This window comes from Jatropha curcas, chromosome 3 (assembly GCF_041381405.1).
Source record: "Jatropha curcas cultivar XTBG-Jc1 chromosome 3, XTBG_Jcur_1.0, whole genome shotgun sequence".
Lineage (NCBI taxonomy): Eukaryota > Viridiplantae > Streptophyta > Magnoliopsida > Malpighiales > Euphorbiaceae > Jatropha > Jatropha curcas.
Genome location: NC_143153.1, coordinates 26,512,363 through 26,529,735, shown reverse-complemented (window position 1 = coordinate 26,529,735; position 17,373 = coordinate 26,512,363). Strand labels below are relative to the sequence as shown.

Genomic DNA, 17,373 nt, shown 5'->3' with positions numbered 1-17,373 from the left:
ACACTATCAAAATTTAAGAGTCCTTTGTAGTATTATAATCCTATGTGTCATCACCAAGAATCTTATATAGCAAAAGTAAGAGAAGAACATTCATTTAAGAAAATGCTCCATGTCAACTTCTTGGGAAAAAATATTTGCTACATATATAGATTTCCTATTCCATTACTCGTAGTAAGTATAGCCTTAGCGAACAGTCCAAACATGCATTCATTCATAAATAAACTTTTTCCAATCAAATACATCTGCAAATAAAAAGAGGAATTGGTTAAATTTATCTGGAAGAAACAAAATTTTATTCATGGTAAGTGTGGACGATCTACACAAATTTTGGTGTCAAAACCATTACAAAAACTCTGGATTGACAAGAAACTCCTTGTCGTTCTTCCTGTGTGGGTAATCATCGAAAATGAACAGTACCGCAAGATTGAAAGCTAAATCCGTTATAGTGATATTAAGTCTAAAATTAATGATATGCTAGAATATCATCATTGAGTAAGGCTGATGCAAGCAGCATAAGACTGCAATACAGTTAGGGCTTGCTCTGTAATAGCTCTATTCCTTGCCCGTCTCACCCAATCATCTGCCATCACCTCTGCTTGGCTGCCTCTCACTCCTTCTTGAAGAGCATCAGCAGCTTCAGCAAGCTTGCCCTCAGCTAGGAAAATCTCAACTCTACTAATAATAGATTCAATCCCATCACCAGAAGGGTCAACTTCCTTAAACTGCACAAAATCCAAAGAAATGCTTAAGACAACACAAAGATATCTTATAGTCCCAACTTAATTAGAAAGTTAAAAGAGTTCTCTGGTGAAGGGAATTCCAGTAAATGGGTTAATTATGCAACTATTTAGAAGATTATTAATAATAGCATATTTTCATACCCTCAACCAGGATGCAATTTGAGCCATAGCATGTGCCAACAGACCACCACCACCACCACCGGGTGGGATCAGAATGTAGTGCCGCAGTGTGCCTTTCAAGGCATTGAACTGTGAAAAAAAAGGAGACTAGTGAATAAATAAAAAATAAAAAAAAAGTTCATACGTTCTGACTTAGTACAGTTAAATACAGTATAGCATTCTTAGAACAAGAGCATCGACTATCAAAAACATTATCATAATAATGCACATTAACCTTGTCATGTAGGAAACTAAAAATTACCGGTGACCGTCAAATTAACTCATGCTAAGCAGAAAGACTGCATCTTGTGCTCTAACTAACTGAAAATGTTACAATTAAATTAACTCATGTAGTAACATTGAATAGCTGTTATTTATTTATTGAAAAGTTTGGGACGGTGGATTTGAAGTTTAAACCTCCTTTTAAGAGGAGAGATAGGGATACCATTTTAGCTATGCTATGCCTCAAACTTAGAATATGCTTAAACAATAGGACATTCACATAACTTGCCTTCTGATTCAGTTGTAACAAAGTATCTGTACCCTGATACCGAGTTTCTTCAGGGAGGGTTGATATAACTAAGTGTACAAGAGAGTCCTTGTCAACGCCTTCTAGATAGGTGTTTAGAGCAACAATCTCTTGTTGAATTGGAAGTCCTTTGGAAAGTGCATCTTCTAATGCAAGTGCTCCCTGCAATCCACATGGATGATGTTAATTTGCATAATAGACAGAGAAAAAAAAAAACACTTTGTCAAGGCCAAACATTTAATTCATATTGTCCTAACTAAAAATAAGTGCATGCGTGCACATGCATATTAAACAGTAGCAATTGTATGACAAAGACAAGAACATTACCAAAGCAAGCTTGTGAACAGAATGAATTTGACGAGCCTCTTCAGACCGTGCATAGAATGCCATACACAAGGCATTTATCTACAAAAGAAAACAAAACTATAAAACTTAAATGATAGCGCAAACAATGGTATTAGTTATTAATCAAAAGAAATCAATGCATGAAAACTAATGAGAAGCAAAATATATTAACATGTGAACATAAAGCAACATATGAATTAATTATCAGAATAAATTCTCTAAACCATAAGACAAATTTAGCATTATTGAACTTTTTCAAGCATACAAGTGAATATATCTATAAAGAAACCAATTCGTGCTGGTGAGCGGCTACTTTATACATTGAAGAGAACATAATTGCCTACCTAACTAATACACGGGCTTATTCAACATAAAACTGAATAAAAGTTTTTCTGTAATTCCCTTGAGCTGCTGGTGTTATAAATTAGCTGAAGTATGAAAAGAAAGCCAGTGGTTGATTGAAATTATTTCACTCATGACACGATTAGCTAATCTGGGGATTGCAAATGCATATAAGTATCAGTTTGAATAATATTTCCCCCCCTCCACACAACCTTATATTCTGAAGTAGTTATCTAAGTAAAATGTGAAATTAATAATCACAGAAACAAACAGCAAGAGAGAGGTATTTCACTGGGTGCCCTTGTGTACCTTTTCTTTTATACTTATAAAAGAGAAACAAGGAAGTTTGATGTGCCGATGAAAATAGAAGCATCCACTTCCATCACACATTTGGTACATATATCATCAACAAGACAAGAAACCTAGTTAATAACCAAAAACCATGGAGATTGGAGCCTTTTTTTACTTTTGGCAAACAAAATTTTTCAAGCCAAGTGCAAGAATTTACAAAAATCGCCCTCTCTATAACCTCACATGGTCCACCTGAACTTTGGCATTAGCCCTTTTCATTATTTTCTCTACCCAAACAAAAGAAAATTTCTACTAAAACTTTATCCTATAATTTAAGAGTTGATTTTGTACCAAAAAGAAAATCATATTGACATATACAATGTGAAATCTTATTTCCATGTGACTTTAACATATATCTTACATGGAGATCTGCTTCAACAATTTTTTCAAGTTGTGCTGCCTTCTCATTTGCAATTGCTGCAGCCAATTCTGCTTTTGCCAGGTCCTGAAACTTTTTCAAATTCATTTTTGCTTCATTTTCCTACAAGTATAATAAAACAGAAACTTGATAAGTAAGTTGCCAAGTGCTGGCATAGGGGCAATTCTTTTTTATATAACAATAAGATTTGCATACCTTTTGTTCAAGTTCCATCCTGAGTTTTTCTTCCATCTTTTCTTGAACTGCTCTAATAGCAGCTGCTGCTTTTGCTTTCTCTCTTTTTAGTTCCTGAAAAGGAAGAAGTTACATTAGGTTACAACTGGTATTGAATTGGTGGGAAGGGGTTGCCGAGTTTGCATGTATAGAAAAGTTACACTAATTCAGCGGTCATTGCCATTATTCACTATAAAAAAATCAAGAATGATCAGCTAGAAATCCCTACAACCTTATCAAGTAGTGCTGCCTCTTCTGCGCACATAAGTTCCCTAGCTCTTAAATCTCTCAATTCCTTTTCAAACTTCTCCTGAATGGCAGAGAAAGGATTAGTATAAAGAAAACAGACCAAAATCCTTTCCATACCATGGAAAGGATTAATAGAAAAAAAAAACTTCAGTTTTTCCATTATAAAATGAGTGGTTTCTTCCAGGTATGAAATAGTATAACCTTCATTGCCCTTTTCTCCTCAGCAAAGGCACGGGCATCTATCTCAGCTTGCCTCTTTTCAGCTGCATGAATTGCTTGCAGAAAACTCATAATCAACTTTCCATCCTTTGTTATAAAACTATCATTCAATTCCTCCATGGCACTAACAAGAGCCTATCAATTCAAACAACCATAAATTATGGTTTGTTTTGTTGTATTCAAGTTTATGCAATTTGATGTCGCTTATACTATAATAATAGGAACATGCATGAAAAGGCAAAGGAGGATGCTCATACTGACCTCTTCTCCTGAGGCCTCATTTATGGTGCTTCCTTCAGCCCTATCCTTGAGATGGTATGTGTCAAGTAAATTAGCTACTTCTGACCCTTTGCCCAGTGAAGCCTGCAATAGAGGAAAACCATAACCATTTGCTTTTATAAACCCATTTAGAATAAGATATAGAGGAAGTATAAAAAATTGGAATCACACGTTTATCACAATTTTTCCTTCGTAGATGTCTTCCTCCATCATAAATCATAATCGAGGCTACAAATACTAATTTGGGTTTGATTTAGCTGGTTTTTCTATTGAAAAGGCCTCCTTCCAAAACCTTTTCTCCACTTGGGTTAGAAGGAAAGGAAGTGGTCTTTGACAATGTAAACCGGCGGAACACAAAAAAAAAAAAAGCATTCTTCCTCCCTAGTTATTTATATCCAGGAGAATGAATGTAAGATATGGTCCAACCCAACCTTTCTGAGCAGATAAAACAGAAGGGATTATGAAATCTAAGGCCAGTGTCTTCTGTTTTATGGTATGATCTAAAGCATCACTCATTTTCTGAAGGTAGACTAATAATTTTTAGAATACATCAAGGCTCCTAGATGTCACCATTTCAAAGAAACATGAACCAAAAAAGAATACTTTAGCAATTAGTATCAGAATACCATACCTCCAATCTGTCTTCTGTAGCAAGAGTGTGAGATGGCACTGTTTTCATTTGATTCTCTTCAGGAGCCACCCTGAGCTGAGTTTGTACTTGTGTAGCTCGGACTCCCTCAGTTGTTTCACTAGTAGATTTTGATTCTGAGTTCTCCACAACAACACTATATTCGGTATTGGAACTTTGAGAAAATTCCGGTTCTTGTTTCTCTTGAACAGCAATTAAAGCATCTTCTTTTGCAGATTTCTCTTCAGTGTAGGGATGCTTTTGACCTTGTGTTTCGCTTAAGGCTTCTTGACGATGAACATCTGCATGTGCTTCAACCCTATCATCGGCTTGAACATGAGGAAGACTTCCGTGAGTTTCAGGCTTCTGCTTAGTTTCTACCTGAGGAAAATCTATATGAGTTTCAGTTTTCTGTTGAGCTTCAACTTGTGGAAGATCTATCTGACTTTCAACCTGTTGTGAATTCTGCTCCACTTCATCACTAAATTTGCCAGGCTCTACATTAACGGCAACCGGCACTTGCTCTTCCAAATGCTGAGTTTCCTTGACATCTTTATGATCAATGCCAATCTTACCCGAGTTTTGCTGCTCTTTGCCCAAATATTTGTCTAGATATTTGTCTAAGTAACCTGATTGATATGTGAACAGAGCAGCACCGGCAACTACAGCGGTCCCCAGAACAAATTTAGGTAAGCTACTCTTTGATTCAGGTTTTTTGCCACTCAAACCAACATTTGGGTTCTGGGGTGAGCTTGAAAATTCCTTCCTCAGAAAAAGATATGATGGTATTGTCTGCAATTATAGAATTATGAAGCTAATCAGGACACGAACCAAATATAGAAGAAACCTAATTGCTTCCCCATTCATTATTTTGATTTTCAACTCTATTCCACATAACATTCAAGAATTACTGCCCCTCATATCAACTTTCATAAATCAAATTTAACTGATGCCAGTGCAGAGTTGCAGAACCAATTATTCGTATACATGTCATACACAGTCAAAGAAACAATTTCAAATCCAAAACACATAATCAGGCCAACGAGAGTATAAAAATAAAAATGGGTTTGTTAAATACATGCCTGAGAAGATGTAACCAGGATCCTCCTCCCTGATTGACGAGACGAAAGTCCCAAAATCGACCTGAAAAAAAGAAAATTCCATGAAGAATTATTCTACACTAAAGCCAACAATGTAATACTATTAAACTAAGAATAAATTGAACAGCCCTAGAATACAAATTATACAAGTCAAAGACAAAACCTGTAATGTTAAATTCAAGAATGAAACAGTTATTCTGTACCTTCGAAACATTGTTTCTGGAGTTTATTTTTCAAAAGAAAAGAGTGTAAGTGTTCGATAAAATGACAAAGAGAAAGACGTGATATTGTAACTGATTTGAAGGAAGAATTGGGAAATTTGGTTTGGTGTTAGGCTGTTGGCATTGAAATAAATGAAACTACTGATCTTTTATTGCGTATAGAGAGAGCTTTAGCAGCGAGACGATCGCGTTCCGGCAGCTGCCGCGACAAAGGGAGTCTTCGGAATTTTACCTCGCTCGAATTATGTATCAGCCATTCAGCCATCAGGGGACTGAAAATTCAGAAGGGCGAATTACTGTTTAGTCCTTACGTTTACTTAATTCATCAATTATATTTTTTTCATTAGTTTTTTTTTTTTTTTTTTTTTTTTTTTTCCAAATAAAGAGAAGTTGCTGTGAAAGGGAGATGAAAATTATTGCAATTGCACACGCATAGTTATAGTTGATGATTGATGTTGTTTTAGAGGTGTGTTTTAAATGATTCAAACTGTAACATTTTTTTATAAATGGTTTTAAGATTTAGTAGATGTTAAATGTTAACATTTATAAATGGTTTTAAATATAAATGTTACTATTTAATTGTGTAAATAAAAAATTACTCTTTTCAAAACATTTACAAAAATTAAAAGTTTTAAAGATAAAATAGTTATATAATACATCAAATTTTATTTACCCAAAATAAATTTTTAAAATTTTAATAAATAATTATAAATTTTTATTTATGTTATTATTAAAACATTTATCATGTATTTATGCAATTGAAATTATATTTTATATACATGAAATATCATTATCTTCTTAATAAAATAGTTTTTAATTAATAAATTAAATTATATGACTTAAACATTTGACTTATAAAATCTCTCACTTTTATAAAATCTAATTATATAAATTGAACCATATAAATAATATCTTGTTAATTTTAATTAATTATAGTTTTTACCTTAAATTTATTTATATTTTTAAAAATAATAGATATTATATAATCATATTAGAATTAATATAAAATTTTAAATTTGTGAAAATTTTAATAAAGTATTAGAATCATTTGTAATTTTTTATAAAAATAATTATCTATAATTATTGTTTGTTATGCTTAAAAGTATTTTCGTTCTATATTATCATTATGACCAATTTGTTAATAATTTATTTTTACGTAAAAGAATATGATTAGTATTTCATATAAAATTAGTGATATGTAAGAATTTATTTTTATCTTCAAAATAAAGTTCTTCACATTTTATAGAAAAAAAAAAAGGACAAGGGAAAGTTATGAGAGAAAAAATTAAAAAAATTGATAAAAAAATTATGTAACTGAATTTAATACTGACAAATGACACAAAAAGAGAGTTTTGTATGGGTTGCAGAATTTTTGAATTTTATACTATTAATCTAAACATTATCTACATTGCATTTCGATGTTATAATTTGTTGTTGGCTTCTTAAATTCACAAAATTTGTTTAAATTTACATTTTTAATTCCATAATCATAAACATTTTTTTTTTTTGTTTAAATTTAAGATTTGTTTTGGATACTTAATATTGATGAGATTTGGATGTACTTTATATTTAAGATGTACACTCCGTTTGTTACAAGTGAATTCAAAATATGAAATTCATTTGTGAATGAATTTTCATTATTTAGTATGATTAATTTAGAATATATAATTCAATTGAATTACATATAATTATATATGAAATAAATTCATAATTGAAATTTCATTTGCTTTTATTTCCTAAAATATCCTCGAAATAGTAATTTCACAAAATAAATAATAAGTATCAATTATATTTATGTTATGCTATATATCCTTTTCATATTTTTATTAAAATAAATATAATATTAATAAAATTATTGCATTTAATTTAGTGATAAATGTATATTTAACTTGAATCTCTCTCTTCAATGGTAAAAAAAATGCTAAGAAATATTAAAATAAAGATAAAAATATTAAATAAAAAATAATAGCAAGAAAATATTTTTCTAAAAAATAAACTTTTTAAATATTTTTAGTCACGTTTGATAAAAAAAATGAGCTAAATAAGCAAAAAAATAAAAAATTTGATTTTGTATAAGAAGATTGATAGGTTTCTCATAAAAATTTACTGCTTACAACCCGTTTGGAACAAATGAATCATGGTTATAAAATTCATTTGCAAATGAATGGTATGCTACAATTTAAAATAATGAATTGAATTGAATTCCACAAAATTATATTTGGAATAAATTCTTAAATCAAAATTCAACTATCTTTATTTCTTATAGCACCCTTGACATGATAATTTAATAAAAATAAATAACAAACACCAATTTTATTTATTATGTACAATATAATAACTTGTCATTTTTATTAAAATATAAATAATAAATTTCATACAAATAAGTAAACTAATATTCCATGCTAATTAATTAGTTATATAAATAGTAATATTCATCATAATAATTATTTTTAATTAATGTAAAAAAATTTGTTGATTTAAGTAATTAATTTGAAAACAAAAAAATATTAAGAATGTTACTATTGTTTTTAATTGCATTTGGAAACAATTGTTGATGCTCAGTTTTTATAATTTCATTAGACTTAAAAAAAAAAAACGCCATTACTGGTTTGAAATTTTCCAAAAAAAACAACAAAAAGGAAAAAAAATAAAAATATAAACTAACGTCATTTAGAAAAAAAAAAATAACGTTGTTATAGTTTCGAATTTTTCAAAGAAAATAAATAAAAAGGAAAAAAAAGTGCAAATAGTTGAGTTTACAGTGGAAAGTAATTTTGTCAATAGACATTTCAATGGTAAATTTTGTGAAATTTATTTATAAATTTCATTAATTTTAGTAGAATTTGAATTAGACATGCCCAATTCTCTAGAATTCAATGCGCATAATTCAAATCTATATGTTTTCTTATTCTAAACACAACATCTTGGATTTTCAAATAAATTGTACAAAATTTTGTGGAATTCATTTGTTCCAAACGGACTTTTACTTTTATAGAATTTGGTATAGTTATATTCAATTCCATAAAATTGAATTACTAGAATTGAAATCTAAATTTTTTTTTTCATTCCAAACACAAAATTTTGAATTTTTAAATAAGTTTTACAGAATTATATGAAATTCATTTATTTCAAACAATAATCAGTGTATAATTTGCACGTTTGAAATTAATTGATACAGTTTTATTTCTTTTAGCATATTAATTATTCATTATTGCCGATTTGGATGTTTTTTCTAATTTGGGGTGTTAAGTTGAATTGCTGCTTATTAATCATAATTGTCAAGCTCGGCTCTTTTGGACCTGGGACCTGTAAAATTGTCAAGCTCCAATATGATATGGCAAGTTCAAATCAAGCTTGAGCTCATTAGAGCTTAACTCCACTTACGCATGTAAGCAATAAGGGAATGAACTACTTAACTTGAAAAGGTCCATGACTAGGTCTACATCGGCATCTTGGTTTGCATGACACATAATGTAATTACTACCATAATAGAGGATTAATGTGGTCAATTCAAGGAAAAACAAAATGGAAAATCTATGCAATTGCTGTAATTTTGGCTTTGCATGACCTTTGTTATAATCACATGCCCCAATTTTAAAATTTACTAGTAATTATACCCAGAAACTCTTTTAGGGTTAGGTTTTGGATTAAGATAAACATATCTGGTAAAAAAAATTTTCAGCTTGGGGTTTATTTAACCAAATTACCTGAGCTTAGTTCCGTGACGATACACACCGTTTCATTTAGCGGGTAAAAAAAAAAAAAAAAAAAAAAAAAGGTTAGAAAAAGGCCACCTCTCTCAAATCGATCACCCTTACGGTCCTCATCTTTACAGCTCCACTCTCTCTATCGGTATAACCTCCGACTCCCGCAGGACCAGCACCGCACGCACACTTACGTCGTTTTGTCGGTTTTGCAAATTTTTATTTGTTTCTCGGTTTCTACAGTGCTTGGTTCTTCTCAGGTTATTTACTTTTCTTTTTATTTTATTATCGAAGAAATTTAAGGAATAGGTTTTAAATTTCAAAATTTCATGGCGGATTAGACTTGATTTCAGGGTAGTAAGATGCCACTTCTTCTTCTAGATTTGTGTCTCGTTTTCTTTCCTCCGTTTTAGTAGGACTTGTAGTGGTTTATGCAGGCGAATTTTATCTCTTTTTATTGGGTTACATTCGTTTACAGCGTTTAAATTCTTTGTGACATTTTCTTGGAATTTCTGAGCATCTACAAATGAAGGCTTTTGGTTTTCTCTGTATCTTTACGACTTTTGTATGACTTTTGCGAACTTGGATTTGTTAATCAGATATTGAGCTAATTGTTTATGGAGAAATTAGATTGGAAGTTTAGTTAGATTGTTTGGGCAAATTTGCCCCTTTAATTTTCAATGTTAAAAATTGTCATTCAGTTGCTCTGAAAAATTCTCTGTTGATACTCTTAATGCATCTTACTTGTGTTTTCATATTTACATTTATAAATATGCAATATTATGTACATTAGGAACCTTAGTGATCTTCTTAGATAAAGCTACTACTTGCTAAAATATTATGCTGCTGATGGCATATCTTACTCTTATGATAAAAACTTGATGGTAATGGCACCTTTGATAAACTTTCTGTTTGGTTCCTTTTGGTTTTATTCTGATAATACTTCGTTATCCAAAATTACAAAGATAATTAAGATTTAAGGACTTCTTCTTCCTTTCTCTGATTTGCTTCTTGTACAAACTTTCAATTAAGGAGTAAATATTTCCCTTTATCAACTTTCAGTTGCCTTTCTCTGCACAAGTGAAGAGAATTAAAATTAATGTCTTACTTTCCTTTCCTCCCCTTCCCTCATTTATTACTTCTATGCTCAGACCTAAAAATTAAAGCAAATGCCAGGTGACTAGGGTTCATAACGTTGTCAGTCCAGTCGTATCTGAAAATGAAGTTTTTTAACTTGTGATAGGAGGAATTTTAATACTTTTTTAGCATACTATGTTATTGCTTAACATGCCACAACTTCTTTAGATGGTCTGATGGTGGATGGTTTATGGTTTGAAAAAGAAAAAAACAAAGTCACCAAATTCTTATTGCCAACTGTATATTATTTTGTCCTGTCATATCATTCTGATCCTATTATTAAACACAAGTGTCTTCCTATATTTGTTTGTCAATCTTTTATGAATAAATTCTGTTTCGCTTTCTCAAACTCATGTTCTTGAGAAAGGTTTTCTCCTTTTTAAAAATATTTAATAACTTAATATATTTAAATTTTCAGTTTTTCAATATTGTATTTTGTTTTTTGGTAAAATAATTATTATTAACCATAATTTTTTTTTATAAATTGAAGGAAACTAATTAAGATATATTCCACACACACACACACACAATTGTGTGTTTACTGATCAGTTCTTAGCCACAATTAGCTCAATCCAGAGTAAGGAAACCATATCAAGATGACAACGATACGTCGATTCTGCTGCAATGATCTTCTTCGGTTCTCCTCTGTAAATTTTGACCATCTCACTGAAACTGTAAGCTCAATTTCTTAATTTTCCAGTTAATTATATTGCTAATTAAATGATGTTAATGATTGTATTTACTATATAGTTCAACATGTCCTTCTATATGACGTATTTGGCGAGATGGCCAGACTATTTTCATGTTGCTGAAGGCCCTGGTAACAAAATCATGGGTTACAGTAAGCTATCCTTCTTTCTTATCTTTTCAGTTCATTATCCTGTGTAATTGTTAGTTTTTTTTTTTTTTTTGGAAAAATAAAAAGAGAGAGAGACTGAAGGGGTTGTCTGGTTGATTGTAGTTATGGGTAAAGTAGAAGGACAAGGGGAGTCCTGGCATGGACATGTCACCGCAGTTACAGTGGCTACTGAATACCGCAGGCAGCAATTAGCTAAAAAACTCATGAACCTCCTCGAAGACATCAGTGATAAAATGTAAAATATTATCTTAATATTGCTATTTTCTTTTGATAATTGTATTACTTTTACCTCATATTGTAATGTACATTTCACCATATCTTCAGAATCTTTGAATCTCTGGTCTTGTTTTAATGCCTTTGCATGAATGAATGAAATTTAGGCTTAAGAGTGGGGTTTTTGGGTTTTTACTTGACCACAACAGTATCATGTGGTCATTATCACGTGTTAATATGATATTGGTTTCTTTGTGCCTAAAACTCATTAGGGAAAGATAAGATTCTTTAAGGGCTTCATTTACAACATTATATGTGCAATATGTATTTATTATATGCATGTCTGTCTTGCTGAATTAACATTTAGGCTTAAATTAAGGGAAGGGATGAGACTTAGATGACATTGGAAGTTTGTAGAATCTATTTCTGGAAAAAACTTCAGAAAATTGTGGAAGTTGGTTTAATATTACTTTCTATTTTGTAGTTTTAGTTTCTTAATTCTTAGGAAGACAAATGCAGTCTTATGAGGTCCTTTGAATCACAATTTTTGTCAGAAAGGCGCCAGTCTTCAATTTTATGCTGCTTAGTTTGTGTCTATTTGCAAACTATATTGCTTTCTTTCATATTAACATATATTGGTATACAACTATAGTTTAAAATAGCTAAATAAACATTTAGGACATTTTCTTCAGCTGTTATTATTGTTTAGCTTTTGGATTTGGGGACAGTGAGCAACATTCTGTCTTTTGGATAGAATTATTTGGATGGGCTTAAGGATTTGTTCAATTACCTCTTCAGTCTTCACTTTTTCACTTACTGTCTGAAGTATTGGCTCAAGAATTTTTCTGGTAACAACAATTTTTTTTTTCAGTGATAAGGCATACTTTGTGGATCTGTTTGTTAGAGCATCAAATACACCAGCTATAAAGATGTATGAGAAGGTAATATGTCTTTAGCATTGATAAATTTGCAATTCTGTTGCCACTTGATCATACTTTTTTGATTTGTAAAAATAGGCACTTTCTTGTGAGTAGTATTTTGATATATATATATATATATATATTTTAATAAATGCCATTTATGTGAAGTAACCTATAACCTTAATTCAGTGAGCATTTTATTCCTGAGTCTTATTTGGGGCTTTGATATATATATATATATATATATATATATTTTTTTTTTTTAATGTGAGTTTGTAATTTTGAAGAAAAAGAATTTGATAAATGTTAAATAAAAAAGTTTAAGAGATGCATGTATGAGTCTTCCTTGCTAAAAGAAACTGAAGCTGGCATGAAAGTAATCTCACCCAGTCACTGACAAATGTATTTTTGTATTGCCATTTGGATCAATTGCAAACTGTAGGATTTATTAGCCGCATAGATTTTCTTGCATTTTCCATGAGAAATTATTCTGCATTCATTTGAAGAGTGACAGGCTGATAACTGGATGGTAGACGTTCAATTTACAAGTTCATAAATGTAAAATATGTCTTTGAGAGGCAAACATTGTGGACATTGTGGACATTGTGGATAAGCGCGCGTGTGTGGTCTGTGTTCTTTTTTCTTTGTGACTCTTCAATAATAGGAAAAAGTGGTGCTTATCAATCTTCCTTTTCTTTTCAGCTTGGTTATGTAATATATAGACGAGTGCTACGCTATTACTCGGGAGAGGAAGATGGCTTAGGCAAGTTTCCACACCTATGGAATAACATTTTTTTATTTCCTTTTATTACACTTTTATTACCTCTAATTACTTAATTTACTGTGCTCTATATTTAGACATGAGGAAAGCTTTATCACGAGACGTTGAAAAGAAGTCTATTATTCCACTCAAACGGCCAGTGACTCCTGATGAACTGGAATATGATTAGATGTGCTTGCAATGGAAAGCTGAATAAGATGACGATGCTTGTGATTCTCAGATGAAAGATTAAGCACCTTGTATCCATTGCTGGCCTTAATACGAAATGAGAGTTCTCAATTGTAATTTTAATCATTACTTTGCGTTGAGCATTAGAATATCAAAAGAGAAGGCGAGTATCTTGTGCCTTCATCTTGATGAGTGCCTTCTTGCTTTTCTTGCTGCATGCTGATGCTATCATCAGTTTCCTTTCCAAAAGCTTTGAACGCCATTCTTACGATATTATTGATTTTTCTATCTTTTGAACGTTGAATGGAGAGTAGATTATGTTAATGTTCATTAATCTGTTACCTTTTAGTCACTGAATTTTAATTTCCGTTTCAATGGGACGTGACGTCATTCATTGGATTCTGGTAATTCTGGTAATTGAAATTGAAATATGATATAGAAAATCACATATTTTATAAAGAAAATCATGATTGTAAAGAAATATAAGAGAGTGAGAAGATGAAGATTATGGAATACAAACGGTGGGGAGAAATTTTTTTTTCTTACTGAAAAATGATAAATTAAAATTATATGATTTTAATGAAATTAACTGTAAAGTTAAGTTCTTGAACATTGGCTACCTCCACTTTAGCATTTGTATTTATAAGGGAAAAATCTTCAATCAAGTACGACAGTTTTATAAGAAATAAATAAGAAAAGCACAAGTGAAATTTTGGATATAAATATAAAAAATATGCAAAAAAATAAACTTTGATGAGATCATAAATCAAATTCATCCGCGACTTAGGTATGGTGTAGAGGGGTGATGCCTTGGGTTTAATAAATTTTCATCAATTTGCTAAGCAAATGGAAGGTGTGCGATCGAAAAAAAAAGAAAAAGAAATTAAATTTATCCAATTCAATTATATAAATAAAAAAGGTTTCCCTGAAATATGTTCAATAAAAAGGCAGACTTTTACTGCAATAGAGAAATTAATTTTTCTTTATAGATACATATTCTATTCTTCAATTACATATGGTAAATGAACCTGCTACAGCAGGTTACCTTTTTTTTTTAAATGCAGTGTAACAGGTTACTTGATTGATATTTTTTTTTTTCAAATTGCTTTTAAATATACTTAATTTTTCTCATAATTTCTTTTTCTTTTTTTAAATGGTACAAATCAATTCATAGTATTTCGAAACTGGATTCAATAAAATTTTCTTTTATTTTTTTTAAGAACAAAAGCATATTTAATAAAAAAAAATACAAATATTGGACAAAATATAATATTGAAAAACTTCTGAAATTTAAAAATATATAAACATAATAAACAATCGTATTTATTTAAAGTAACAAAAATTATATTTTATGTATAACTTAATTTTTTTTTTAATTGATAATGAATTAGAATCTTGAAATAATTTTAATGAGCATAATTACATTTTAGTTTTTCTGAATAATAGTTACATCTTTGTTAATTAGAAATATCCAATTAATAACAAATCCAATAGTAAAAAGTATTTAAAAAAATATCTGATTATGAAATGCATATTCAAATAATTAACAAAAATTATTTATTTAAATAATTTAAACCATATTCTGTAATTCTTAAAATTTATTATGGTGTTTTAAATCAAGTAAAAGATAATTCTAAAAAAGTAGATAGTTCTTTTTAGGAGAAAAAGTAGTTAGTTAAAAGAAAATAACATGAAGGACATATAAAATAAATTGCTAATAGTATGATAATATAATTTTAGTACTTATAATATCACTATTATATTTAATAGTTAGCTTATTTTTAATATTGAAAAAAAATAAACGATTTTTTAGATACGGTAACTATTTGAATTTATACTCTTGAAAGTTGAAAATGCTTATTTAACTTCTAAAATTATTTCTCCATATGATAATAAGAAAATCAAATAAAAAGTAATAATATTATTAATTTATTGTTAACCTAATCTGTAAGTTGTAAATATCCTTATCTTAACTAAATCCAATGGTTCATATAAATGTTATTTAAATCTAACGGTAAAAGAAGGTTTCTTCATAGATACAGAAATTTCTTATTCTCTACTGTAGTCTTAAAGGTAAAAACATCCTGTTGAAGGCTACATCCAAATCTTGGTCGCAAATGAGTGCGCCCTTCGTTCTAGAAGTTAGCAAGCGTTGAAATGAATTAAATACTTGACTTCCTAAGCTAACAATTATTGGATTCAAATGAAACCATTAAACTGCAATTGTAGCTAAATGCCTGTCACTTGTATTTGGGGCTCGGTTGCCACCATGGTTGTTGTTGGCTTTTGTATCTTTAAAAAAAAAAATTATTAGTATTTTTTATCACGTTGAATATATTCGTTTTATACCATTATTTTATTATTTTTATTTTTTATCTATATAATATTAAATTGTAAGTTTTTATTTATATTAAAATAAATACAATTGGTTAATTTGTATTAGATTTTGTCGTACAAACTATTTGTAATATTATCTCTTTATGTACTTAATTATAATGAAATTGTATCAAAATAAAGTTCAACTCCCTTAGTTCCTAATTTATAAATTCAGATTTTTAAAACCTTAGTAGGCACACAAAAAAAAAAAAGTCATCGCTCAATCCCCAACAACTGTCCTCAACTCCAAATCAATATTTATATACAACTATAATGAAAAATAATAATAATTATTATTTACTACTAGGTAAAAAAGAAAATAAATGAGAAGATAATCTGAATTGATAATGGTAATCATTTTACTATAGTAACAATATTCCATACCCATGCATTAGAAAAAATATATATGACATACACACAAATTTTTGAAACCCCAAAAAGTAATCCAAAATAAAAATATAGTACTTTTTCTTCCAGTTTCATAAACAATATTTTCTTTACAGACAAAAAGATTTATAATATAAGACAAAAAATATTAAAAAATTAAAAATGCTTAATCATCGAGATATCATCTATTTATTGCAAGAAATATATAAATTTCTTACTAAATTAAGGTGATAGCAGTTAAAAATTAATTCAATGATAAAAAAGAAAAAAATATTATTAAGAATAAAAATCTTTTCAAAATTCAACATATAACAAGGAACAAAAAAAATTACCAATTTAAATTTAAAAAATCAACTCCTTCTGAACTGGAAATTCTATAATTTAATGAAATTTCATGTTGATGAACAAAAAAAAAAAAAAAAAGAAAACTAAAACTAAAACTAAAAAAGAAAACTAAAACTAAAATTAAGTCGATAAATAAAAATTACAAAGCAAATCATGTTAACATCCAATATTGGTCAGTTGATGAATTTATTCAAATATTTTGTTTCTCTATAGTTCTAAGTTGCAAATTTAAAATACAAAAATAAGGTAATTAATTTCAGTAAAAAAATTAATTAATTAATAAAAAAAGATTACATAAAAAAATATATTTTATCCTCTCCAAATAAATCCTCAATTTTCGTACAACTGTAGAAAAAAAATTTTTCTTTTTTATCTCTCCTAAATAAAATATTATATATATTCTATTTGAAAATTTATTTTTTAAAAAAATATATTGATTCAAATCATAAAAACATAAAGAAAAAAGAATATTGAAAAAAAAACCTTTTTATCTCTCTCCTAAATAAAATATTATATATATTCTATTTGAAATTTTAATTTTTTTAAAAAAATCTAATCAAATCATACAAACATAGAAGAAAAAAGAATATTAAAAAATATATACTTTTCATTTTTATCGCTCCTAAATAAAATATTTTAAATTATAATTACAATAAAATAAAATATAAAAAATTTCAATATATCGTTATCATATATTTAAAAATAAATTTTAAAGAAGGTAAAACTTAA

The 17,373-nt window shown here is 29.0% G+C and overlaps 2 protein-coding genes across 5 annotated transcripts; one reads left to right on the top strand and one right to left on the bottom strand.

Moving 5' to 3' along the window:
* Positions 1 to 270: 270 nt before the first annotated feature.
* On the bottom strand, positions 271 to 6,045 carry LOC105650976 (MICOS complex subunit). The gene is made up of 12 exons (XM_012237949.4): positions 5,737 to 6,045; positions 5,516 to 5,576; positions 4,437 to 5,225; positions 3,788 to 3,889; positions 3,509 to 3,661; positions 3,291 to 3,368; positions 3,041 to 3,133; positions 2,828 to 2,947; positions 1,756 to 1,833; positions 1,411 to 1,590; positions 882 to 989; positions 271 to 722 (listed from the first exon to the last, which is right to left on the bottom strand). Exons 1-12 carry the CDS (start codon positions 5,745 to 5,747, stop codon positions 486 to 488), a joined length of 2,010 nt encoding a protein of 669 aa, XP_012093339.1. The 5' UTR covers positions 5,748 to 6,045; the 3' UTR covers positions 271 to 485.
* A 3,506-nt stretch (positions 6,046 to 9,551) lies between these two features.
* Positions 9,552 to 13,866, top strand: LOC105627951 (N-terminal acetyltransferase B complex catalytic subunit NAA20). Of its 4 annotated transcripts, none has more exons than XM_012209233.4 (7): positions 9,552 to 9,718; positions 11,172 to 11,269; positions 11,346 to 11,436; positions 11,557 to 11,689; positions 12,539 to 12,608; positions 13,290 to 13,350; positions 13,446 to 13,866. In XM_012209233.4, exons 2-7 carry the CDS (start codon positions 11,192 to 11,194, stop codon positions 13,535 to 13,537), a joined length of 525 nt encoding a protein of 174 aa, XP_012064623.1. In that variant the 5' UTR covers positions 9,552 to 9,718; positions 11,172 to 11,191; the 3' UTR covers positions 13,538 to 13,866. The 4 variants fall into 4 exon arrangements, with proteins under 4 accessions (XP_012064623.1, XP_012064620.1, XP_012064617.1 ...); XM_012209230.4 differs by having other exon boundaries at positions 11,162 to 11,269; XM_012209227.4 differs by having other exon boundaries at positions 11,086 to 11,269.
* Positions 13,867 to 17,373: the final 3,507 nt, after the last annotated feature.

Coding starts and splice junctions, on each gene's coding strand:
- LOC105627951 (XM_012209233.4), top strand. CDS start 11,192: ATGACAACGATACGTCGATTCTGCTGCAATGATCTTCTTCGGTTCTCC. Junction 11,270..11,345: donor TTGACCATCTCACTGAAACT/GTAAGCTCAATT, acceptor TTTACTATATAG/TTCAACATGTCCTTCTATAT. Junction 13,351..13,445: donor GGGAGAGGAAGATGGCTTAG/GCAAGTTTCCAC, acceptor CTCTATATTTAG/ACATGAGGAAAGCTTTATCA.
- LOC105650976 (XM_012237949.4), bottom strand. Junction 3,890..4,436: donor CTACAGAAGACAGATTGGAG/GTATGGTATTCT, acceptor CCTCTATTGCAG/GCTTCACTGGGCAAAGGGTC. Junction 990..1,410: donor TGTTACAACTGAATCAGAAG/GCAAGTTATGTG, acceptor TTTTTTTCACAG/TTCAATGCCTTGAAAGGCAC.